The following is a 10,735-nucleotide window of genomic DNA, read 5'->3' on the forward strand; positions in this document are numbered from 1 at the left end:
CTCAGATGTCCGTCCTCTTCCTCAGTGTTCTCTTTCTGATTGTTTCACTCCGTTCACTCCTCTTCCTCCTCCCTCCATCTCATTTCAGCCCAGTGCGTCCCCAGCCCCCCCACCTCCCCGACCAGCCTGGCCCCTCCCCCTTCCTCAGCTGACCTCCCAAACTCCGCCCACATCATGAAGGTGTGAGTCCTACCAGGTGAGTGTGCGACCACCACACCATGTCCCTTCCCCCCCTCTGCTGCTTTTTCTCCTGATTTCCTCCTGAGCTTCATGATAGTGCACGTTCTGTTCATGTTTACGGGTTTACAAGCTCTGATGTGAATAAAAACCACTTCCTGTTGCAGCAGTGATAACATCAAGGACAATGCTCAATCAGCTAAGCTAAGAGCCAGTAAGCTAAAACTATACTAGAAATGTTTACATTTGATGAGTTCTATAATTTATAATAATTCTCTCTCTCTCCTCTCTCTCTCCCTCTCTCTCCCTCTCTCTCTCCTCTCTCCCTCTCTCTCCCTCTCTCTCCTCTCTCTCCCTCTCTCTCCCTCTCTCTCTCCCTCTCTGTCTCTCTCTCTCTCTCCCTCTCTCTCCCTCTCTCTCCTCTCTCTCTCTCTGCTCTCCCTCTCTCTCCCTCTCTCTCCCTCTCTCTCTCCTCTCTCTCCCTCTCTCTCCTCTCTCTCTCTCTGCTCTCTCCCTCTCTCTCCCTCTCTCTCCTCTCTCCCTCTCCCTCTCTCCGCCCTCTCTCTTTCTCTCTTTCTTTGTACTTGTCTCTCTATCTTTGTAGCTCAAGCCCTGGCGGCCGTGAAGTTTGACGGGGCGTCTTTCTGAGGACCACTGGACGAACTGAACGAGAAAGATAGACTTTTTATTTTCTTTAGCACCTAAACTGACTCAACAGAAGCACTGGGGTACATTTACAAACCCATCAAGAAGCTGAAGGACTTCTGACCCACCAACACACACACATACACACATACACACAATAACCTCTGACCCCTCCGACCCTAACGGTCTCCCACTGTGTGAGGCTGCAGATCGACCAGCTGTGTGATTCACCGTTTAGCTCAGGACACAAAGATTACAGATGTTGCTAGGTCACTATGTTGATGATGGCGTGTTTTAAACTCTGAGAACTGAGGTCTGATGGATCCGGGGAGTACTGCATGTGAGAGGACCAGGCGGGAGAAGAACAAGGAGGACATATTAAAGAAGACGTTTCATGATCATTTCATGTTGGAGAGAGAGGAGGGGGCTCAGTCTGAGGGTCTCTGGAGGGTTTGATCTCTGGAGTGTTTGAGCGTCACATCTCTGATAAATACTGCGGCGCAGTTACCGCCAACTCTCAGCAGATGACTATGTTTACACTCAGCCTAATTGTGCGTGGCTGTTAGCGCCCCCTGTTGGTGAGTTAGCCTCTTTTTACAATGAGGCTGATTCACAGAGAAAGAGATGATTGCTCCCCAAATGACTGAATAACGGATCATTTAAATACAAACAGCGAGGGTCAGAGACGCAGTTTGCGCAGTTAGAGGAACATTTAATTTTGTGAGTGTTTGTGACTCAGACGGCGTCTCTTTGACTCGTTCGGTTTAGAGCAAACAAAAGCAGCTCTTCAGAGATTCAGACCCTCAGAGTGAAACCTCTCATCGTGTGTATAGATCTAATGACTTACCTGAACTCACTGTGACACCTGTTTCACCCCCCCCCCCCCCCCCCCCCCCCCCCCGCAACCCGGTAAAATGCTCGTTTTTTTATCTGTATGCACCGACTCTTCTGATTGGTTCACCTGGGTTTTTTTTCACTCACTTATATCAGAGGGGTCCTCTAAGTGAGCAGCTCCTCTCTCTGTATGTTTGTTTGGTCGTCGTCATGACAGAACTCAGGCCCCTCCCCCTTCCATCAAGGCTGTTTATGTGTTCGGTACGTTGATTCTTTTTTATACCACAAGTTTTCAAACGCCCTTTTCTTTTAATGATCTATAGAATCAAAAGGTTCTGAAGCTCTCTAAATGACACGGACACGTATATGACCTTTACCCAGACGTCCCCGTGTTTTCGATTCTTCTTAGAACCATCTCAAAGGTCGTAGTGGTGGTCGGACCCTCCGCTGGTCGTGTGCGTTTGTAAAGCGTAGGTTAGAAAGTGATTACGTTGGATCTGTGGAAGTGAAACTAGAAGTGACCTTAGAAGACGTGTTGTTTATCATATCGTTCTATTCCTGAACTCATGCAGTGCCATTCGTCTGACGTTAATTCATCTCCTGAACTCTGGAGGAGCTGCAGCTCAAGCAGTCAGCGTTAAATAAGATCAATGTTTACAGACTATAAATCATTCATCTGGATCAGAACATGATGAAAACACGTTCATTCTCTTCTGAAAGGATTTATTCCTGATGTTTATGATTTTGTCTGATAAATAAATAAAATCAGTGTTTCTTGTTGTAATACTCAATTCAGCCACTAGAGGCTGAAATAAAATGCTAAAATGTGTTTTTTTTTTTTACGTGAAACTGTTTTTAACCTGCAGAAATTTTTTTATTCACGATGATCACAAAGTCAAATTAAACTTTAAGGAACTCTTCAGAATTCATCCCTCCGGGCTCCCGTACTTAAAAACAAACTACACAAATATTTAACCCTTTCATGCATTCTGGTCACCACAGATGACAGATCAGTCATCAGTTCAACAGCTGTTTGCCCCTGAATGCAGCAGTGGACTGAGATTAGCCCCACACTGCCCCCCACTGGGCGGACTTTGTACGTGAAACTAAAAGCTCTTCAAAGTAAAAATGGCCAATGCAGAGTCAGAACTTGCAGCGCTGCATGATGTCTGTGACTTCTCTAATAAAATGCCCTGTTGAGCTTTTTGTTTCGTATATTTTTAATTTGTGAACTGCAGCCATCGATCAAAGTTTCACTGAAATGTGCTTTTAAGGAATAATTAATCAGAATCTTATTTAATTTCTCAGTTTGAGGATCTGTTAGTGTGAAGGTCGTCTCTTTGCTGAAGCTTCCTCCAGATGTAAACATTCTGACCCTCCACACACACACACACACACACACACACAGACACACACACAGACACACACACACACATATGCACACGCACACACACACACACACACACACACACACACACACACAAACAGACACACACACAGACACACAACCTGTTACGTATATCTCTGCTGCCTCAATGTCGTTCAGTCGGTCATGTTGTTTGTAGAAAGCGTTCAGACTCGGAGCCCCTCCCCCCTCATGTACTAAATAAAGTTTAAATAAAGTTTTTCTGACTCGGACGCCGGTCTGAGGCCGGCGCAGTGACGGCGTTCATTTTATGTGCAAACAGGATTTCAGAGAAAACGTCTATTTTTGTTTGAGTTTTGTAAGAAGGGAACGTGTCTGCAGAGCCAGGGAGTATTTTTTTAGCTGCATGGAGATTTGAAGACAGGTTTTTACTCGGGGTTCAGTTTGACGCTCTTCACACAGGGGGCGTGTTCGAGGAACACCGGCACTATGACGGCAGAACTTTGATATTTTTGGATCTTTTTGAACGTGTTGCAGACAGACAGCTCGAAGAAGAGTTCATCTTTGATACCACATGTAGCATCTGTTCAGTGTAACCAGTGTACATAATGTTTTCCAGTATATCTGCACATGTAACCACTGCTCCTCTGGGGGAAATACACAAACTGCTTGATCTATGCAAATGTTAAAAAACAGACGAATAATATGACGCTTGCAATAAAGTGAATGTAAACAAACCAAGTGTTTCTCTAGAAGCTTCTGACTCCTCCAGTGTTTGTTTGACTTCTGCTGCCTGAATGATGATCTATATTTACTGCTCCTCGTGTCCATGAAAAAGTTCACTGCCAAAAAACTACTGAGGTTAAAGTTGTCCCCTCCCCATCACCAAAATACCTCTCCCCTCGCCCATCACCAACATACCCTCCCCTTGCCCGCTGTCACCAACATACCCCTCCCCTCGCCCGCTGTCACCAACATATCCCTCCCCTCCCCCATCACCAACATACCCCTCCCCTCCCAATCACCAACAGATCCCTCCCCTCGCCCTCTGTCACCAACAGATCCCTCCCCTCGCCCGCTGTCACCAACAGATCCCTCCCCTCGCCCGCTATCACCAACAGATCCCTCCACTCGCCCGCTGTCACCAACCGATCCCGTCCCCTCCAAAAACACAAGGACCATAAGGATTACCAACCATGGAATATAAGAGAAGGAACACAGAGACTAAACACAGGGGGGCGATGGGAGTCTGTCTACTGCAGTGAGTCAGTCCCCATAGAGCTCCATGTTAAAATGTCAAACTTTACAGCTGCAGTTCCTTCAGTGTCCACTAGAGTCTGTCTCCTGCATTGAGTCAGTCCTCATAGAGCCCCATGTTAAAATGTCAAACTTTACAGCTGCAGTTCCTTCAGTGTCCACTAGAGTCTGTCTCCTGTAGTGAGTCAGTCCCCATAGAGCCCCATGTTAAAATGTCAAACTTTAGAGCTGCAGTTCCTTCAGTGTCCACTAGAGTCTGTCTCCTGTAGTGAGTCAGTCCCCATAGAGCCCCATGTTAAAATAAACATGTTTACAGCCTGGTATAAAAACAGTTTGGGTCTCTAGAGCTCATTTCTCTCTTCAACTGTATGGGCTGAATGTTTATACAACTCACCAGTATACATTATATTAAGGCTGGAAGAAGATATTTACCTTTTATCTGTGCTGGGTTTGTTTGAAGCTCTGAATAAATTTTATCTAACCAGGAAATTTACACCTGATTGTTAACAGTTAAATACATTCAATACATCTGTGACTGATGACATCACTCAGGTGGGTCATTGTGTGCCTGCTCAGGTTAATGATCACACTCTGACAGCATCAATGCACAAAGGTCAAAACTGAGGGAGGCCACACACAGTTTTACCTTTACAGACACACATACCCGAGAGAGACTCGCTCACACATGAGAGACACGATTATACCTGAGAGAAACAATTATACCTGAGAGAAACGATTATACCTGAGAGAAAGAGGTTTATACACCTATCACAGACGCACACACGGGGGGACAGTCCAGAGGCCGGGAGTACTGTCATCATGGCTGTGGTCACAGAGCTGCAGAGTAAGTGTTACACTGTAAACGTGTTGTGTTTTTTAAGGTCTCATCAATCTTCATTTGTTTAGCTATGCAGATACTTTGCAAATAGAGCGAACTCTTTGTTGTATAACCAAAGATCCAACATTAATACTCCACGAGCACTAAGCAACATTTAGCAAGGTTACAGTGGAGAGGAAAGACTGCCTTTGAGACCTGTAACAACTTGGAGCAGAAACAGATTCATGATGAACAGACAGAAACCTGGAGCAGAACCAGACTCATGATGAACAGGCAGAAACCTGGATCAGAACCAGACTCATGATGAACAGACAGAAACCTGGATCAGAACCAGACTCATGTTGAACAGACAGAAACCTGGAGCAGAACCAGACTCATGATGAACAGACAGAAACCTGGATCAGAACCAGACTCATGTTGAACAGACAGAATCCTGGAACAGAACCAGAATCATCTTTCTAAAGGTCCATTTAGAAATTTGTCCCAAGTTGTCCCAGGTTATAAGGCGGGCAGAGTCAGTGGCATCTTTTAAATCACTTCTTAAAACTCACTTTTATAGACTTGCTTTTATGTGATTTTATGTGATCTATCCCTTCTTTTTATCTTCATTCTGTGTTTACAGCCTGTGATGTGATGTCGTCTCACTCTCCCTCAATTTTAATTTTGTTCTCTCCTGATTGATTTTAAACTAATTACCTGCCTGTTGACTACACATTATTCCTGTTATTTGCATTTTTACAATTTTGCCCTCTCTCTTGATCTCTGTTCTGTTGTTGTTTTGCTGTATTTGCTCTGTCTGTCACAGCACTTTGTAAACATTTGTTTTTAAAGGTGCTATATAGATAAATATATTATTATTATTTTTATAATTTGACAGATCAAGACTGTGTTTTTTCGAAAGTGTCTTCAATAGATCAGGAACACAGACAGAACTGATGGATGAGTTCATGACACTTAGAATAGCAAGATTTCTTTAATAAAATGTTTGATGGGTGGATGGAAGGATTGATTGATTAATCGACTGACTGTCTGATTGATTGATTGATTGATTGATTGATTGATTGATTGATTGATTGATTGATTGATTGATTGATTGATAGATTGATTGATTTTCTGTTACAGAGATAGGGATGGGACTGATGGGGTTCGGGATGTTCTTCCTGCTCTTTGGTGTGTTGTTGTACTTTGATTCAGTCCTGCTGGCTTTTGGGAATGTAAGTACACTTTAACAAAAACTTCTTTAAAATGTTTTTTTAAATATGTTTTGGTGCCTTTATTTGAGAGACAGGACATTGGATGGAGTAAGAAATCAGGGAGAGAGAGAATGACATGCAGGAAAGGAGCTACATGTCGAATTGGGAAACATGCTGCCCGCTCTCAGAGTCAATAGCGTCTGTACATGGGGCGCTCAAACTAACCACTTTGCCGTCAGCCCCCAAATGATACTTCTCTTTTTGACTTTTTAAAACATTAAGTGTTTTCTGCTGTGTTTCAATCCTTTGATACAAAGAATATAAACGTAACTCCCAAGGTCAGATCTACTTTCTCCTAGATGTAGTTCCTGACGGGTCTCTTTAAGGTCAGGTCTCTCTCTTATATGTCTTGTTCCTGAGGGGTCTCTTTAAGGTCAGGTCTAGTCTCTCATAGGTCTTGTTTCTGAGGGGTCTCTTTAAGGTCAGATCTTGTTCCTGAGGGGTCTCTTTAAAGTCAGGTCTCGTCTCTTAAAGGTCTTGTTCCTGAGGGGAATCTTTAAGGTCAGGTCTAGTCTCTTATAGGTCTTGTTCCTGAGTGGTCTCTTTAAGGTCAGGTCTCGTCTCTTATAGGTCTTGTTCCTGAGGGGTCTCTTTAAGGTCAGGTCTCGTCTCTTATAGGTCTTGTTCCTGAGGGGTCTCTTTAAGGTCAGGTCTAGTCTCTTATAGGTCTTGTTCCTGAGGGGTCTCTTTAAGGTAGGTCTTGTTCCTGAGGAGTCTCTTTAAGATCAGGTCTCGTCTCTTATAGGTCTTGTTCCTGAGGGGTCTCTTTAAGGTCAGGTCTTGTTCCTGAGAAGTCTCTTTAAGATCAGGTCTCGTCTCTTATAGGTCTTGTTCCTGAGTGGTCTCTTTAAGGTCAGGTCTTGTTCCTGAGGAGTCTCTTTAAGATCAGGTCTCGTCTCTTATAGGTCTTGTTCCTGAGTGGTCTCTTTAAGGTCAGGTCTTGTTCCTGAGTGGTCTCTTTAAGGTCAGGTCTTGTTCCTGAGGAGTCTCTTTAAGATCAGGTCTCGTCTCTTATAGGTCTTGTTCCTGAGTGGTCTCTTTAAGGTCAGGTCTTGTTCCTGAGGAGTCTCTTTAAGATCAGGTCTCGTCTCTTATAGGTCTTGTTCCTGAGGGGTCTCTTTAAGGTCAGGTCTTGTTCCTGAGGAGTCTCTTTAAGATCAGGTCTCGTCTCTTATAGGTCTTGTTCCTGAGGGGTCTCTTTAAGGTCAGGTCTTGTCTCTTATAGGTCTTGTTCCTGAGTGGTCTCTTTAAGGTCAGGTCTTGTTCCTGAGGGGTCTCTTTAAGGTCAGGTCTTGTTCCTGAGGAGTCTCTTTAAGATCAGGTCTCCTCTCTTGTAGGTCTTGTTCCTGAGGGGTCTCTTTAAGGTCAGATCTTGTTCCTGAGGAGTCTCTTTAAGGTCAGGTCTCGTCTCTTAAAGGTCTTGTTCCTGAGGGAATCTTTAAGGTCAGGTCTAGTCTCTTATAGGTCTTGTTCCTGAGTGGTCTCTTTAAGGTCAGATCTTGTTCCTGAGGGGTCTCTTTAAGGTCAGGTCTCGTCTCTTAAAGGTCTTGTTCCTGAGGGAATCTTTAAGGTCAGGTCTAGTCTCTTATAGGTCTTGTTTCTGAGGGGTCTCTTTAAGGTCAGATCTTGTTCCTGAGGGGTCTCTTTAAGGTCAGGTCTCGTCTCTTAAAGGTCTTGTTCCTGAGGGAATCTTTAAGGTCAGGTCTAGTCTCTTATAGGTCTTGTTCCTGAGTGGTCTCTTTAAGGTCAGGTCTTGTCTCTTATAGGTCTTGTTCCTGAGGGGTCTCTTTAAGGTCAGGTCTCGTCTCTTATAGGTCTTGTTCCTCAGGGGTCTGTTTGAGGTCAGGTCTCTTCTCTTATAGGTCTTGTTCCTGAGGGGTCTGTTTAAGGTCAGGTTTCGTCTCTTATCGGTCTTGTTCCTCAGGGGTCTCTTTGAGGTCAGGGCTCTTCTCTTATAGGTCTTGTTCCTGAGGGGTCTCTTTAAGGTCAGGTCTCGTTTCTTATAGGTCTTGTTCCTGAGGGGTCTCTTTAAGGTCAGGTCTCGTCTCTTATAGGTCTTGTTCCTTAGGGGTCTCTTTAAGGTCAGGTCTCGTCTCTTATAGATCTTGTTCCTGAGGATCTCTTTAAGGTCAGGTCTTGTTCCTGAAGGGTCTCTTTAAGGTCAGTTGTCGTCTCTTATAGGTCTTGTTCCTGAGGGGTCTCTTAAAGGTCAGATCTTGTTCCTGAGGGGTCTCTTTAAGGTCAGATCTTGTTCCTGAGGAGTCTCTTTAAGGTCAGGTCTTGTCTCTTATAGGTCTTGTTCCTGAGTGGTCTCTTTAAGGTCAGGTCTTGTTCCTGAGGGGTCTCTTTAAGGTCAGGTCTTGTTCCTGAGGAGTCTCTTTAAGATCAGGTCTCGTCTCTTATAGGTCTTGTTCCTGAGTGGTCTCTTTAAGGTCAGGTCTTGTTCCTGAGGAGTCTCTTTAAGGTCAGGTCTCATCTCTTATAGGTCTTGTTCCTGAGGGGTCTCTTTAGGTCAGGTCTTGCGTCTTATAGGTCTTGTTCCTGAGGGGTCTCTTTAAGGTTAGGTCTCGTCTCTTATGGGTCTTTTTTCTGAGGGGTCTCTTTAAGATCAGGTCTCGTCTCTTATAGGTCTTGTTCCTGAGGGGTCTGTTTAAGGTCAGGTCTGGTCGCTTATAGGTCTTGTTCCTGAGTGGTCTCTTTAAGGTCAGGTCTTGTTGCTTATAAGTCTTGTTCCTGAGGGGTCTCTTTAAGATCAGGTCTCGTCTCTTATAGGTCTTGTTCCTGAGTGGTCTGATGTTGATCGTGGGCGTGAGGAGGACGGCTCAATTCTTCTTCCAGAGACACAAATTTAGAGGTTCCTTCTTCTTCCTGGGGGGCGTGGCCTTGGTGCTCTGCCGCTGGCCAATCATCGGCATCCTGGTGGAGAGTTACGGCTTTGTGCTTTTATTCAGGTCAGTCACAGATGAAGAGTCACTTCATGTAATAATAATAAAGTCTAGATTTATTTTATTATTCTCATCATGCTTAAATACGTTTGTTTGTATCTCGCCGCAGGTCATTCTTCCCGATGGCTCTGAGCTTTGTGCTGTCAGCTGTCAACATCCCGTTTCTTAATGCAGTGAGTCCTGTTCCCACACAAACACACATTAAGAATATAAAACATTTTTTACTGAAGAACACAGATTGAAATCTGGTTTCTGGTGTTTCAGATGCTCCCCAGCAGCTCGTCGATGGTCTGAGCCGTGAAGAAGGAGAAGTGACGCTTACCTGCTAACCCCTAATCCCCCTAACCCCCTAACCCCTAACCCCCTAACCTCTAACCCCCTAACCCCTGACCCTTCATAAGTTTACATTCAAAACCATCAGACAAATAAAATAATGATTTATAAATATTTAACTTTCTCATCTGCAGGCTGATTTCTGAATCTTCAGACCTTGTGTAACACCAGAGTCAAATTATAATGTGTATGAATGTTTTTAAATCTAGATATTAAAATGAATTTTACATTCAGATTTGTTTTGAAACTTTACTTTCATCAGGTCAGGTTACACCTGGACAGGTGGTCTGACACAAACAGACCCATCATGTTTTTTTACTTCAAACCCTAGCCAGCAGGGGGCCCCTGAGGGCTGACAAATTTTAAACCACAGCAGTGGCTCAAAATGTACAATTGTTGCAATGACAGTAGGAAACCTCCCTAAGGGCCCCCATTTGACTGCAGCCAGTCTGAAACTTAGAGATCATATCACAAAGATTACAAATCAAAAGTTGAAACTGAGATTAAATCAAAGTTAAAGCCAAATTTCGAAAGTGATGCTGACGATCTGCTGAGACTTTTTAAATTCTGTTTGTGGTGAAAATCCTGTTCAATATTTTCTCGCTATTGAAATTTAAAAATGCGTTTGATCGGTTAATAAATATTTAACTCACAGAGTTTTAGACAATTCAACAAATATTTTAATGTTGATGCCTCAAACATAAATCAACAGATGAACAAAGATTTATTTAATTTTTGTCAAAATAAAAACCTTGAGTCAGACTCACGACACAAAGATTTCATTTAAATTCATCTCAAGACAACTTTTAATAAAATCATGATTAAATCTGTTGAAGTGCGGGGGCGCTGGTGGCGCAGTGGTTAGTGCACACGCCCTATGTACCGAGGCTATAGTCCTTCAAGCTGGCGGCCCGGGTTTAAATCCAGCCTGTGGCTCCTTTCCTGCATGTCATTCCCTACTTTCTCTCCCCCATTTCTGACTCTATCCACTGTCCTATCTCTCAATTAAAGGCACAAAAAGCCCCAAAATACAAGATATATATATATAAAATAATCTTTAAAAAAAAAAAAAAAAATCTGTTGAAGT

At 43.7% G+C, this 10,735-nt stretch overlaps 2 protein-coding genes across 20 annotated transcripts in view; both read left to right on the plus strand.

Annotated features, from left to right (window-relative positions):
- The window catches only part of plekha6 (pleckstrin homology domain containing, family A member 6), a 65,580-nt gene extending 61,803 nt beyond the window's left edge, over positions 1 to 3,777 (plus strand). For 17 of the 18 annotated variants that reach the window (XM_061041750.1, XM_061041744.1, XM_061041746.1 and 14 more), the window contains 2 exons: positions 89 to 196; positions 782 to 3,777. In XM_061041750.1, the coding sequence (XP_060897733.1) occupies positions 89 to 186 (98 nt within the window). In that variant the 3' untranslated portion in view covers positions 187 to 196; positions 782 to 3,777. The remainder of the gene's footprint in view (positions 1 to 88; positions 197 to 781) is intronic. The other variant, XM_061041747.1, reaches the window with a different exon arrangement.
- Positions 3,778 to 4,591: 814 nt separating this feature from the next.
- golt1a (golgi transport 1A) lies at positions 4,592 to 9,881 on the plus strand. 2 transcript variants are annotated; one of them, XM_061041351.1, is made up of 6 exons: positions 4,592 to 5,123; positions 6,240 to 6,331; positions 9,143 to 9,321; positions 9,425 to 9,488; positions 9,580 to 9,637; positions 9,677 to 9,881. In XM_061041351.1, exons 1-5 carry the CDS (start codon positions 5,099 to 5,101, stop codon positions 9,607 to 9,609), a joined length of 390 nt encoding a protein of 129 aa, XP_060897334.1. In that variant the 5' UTR covers positions 4,592 to 5,098; the 3' UTR covers positions 9,610 to 9,637; positions 9,677 to 9,881. The 2 variants fall into 2 exon arrangements, with proteins under 2 accessions (XP_060897334.1, XP_060897333.1); XM_061041350.1 differs by having other exon boundaries at positions 4,596 to 5,123; positions 9,580 to 9,647; positions 9,687 to 9,881.
- Positions 9,882 to 10,735: the final 854 nt, after the last annotated feature.

The sequence above is a fragment of the Labrus mixtus genome, chromosome 7 (assembly GCF_963584025.1).
Source record: "Labrus mixtus chromosome 7, fLabMix1.1, whole genome shotgun sequence".
NCBI lineage: Eukaryota > Metazoa > Chordata > Actinopteri > Labriformes > Labridae > Labrus > Labrus mixtus.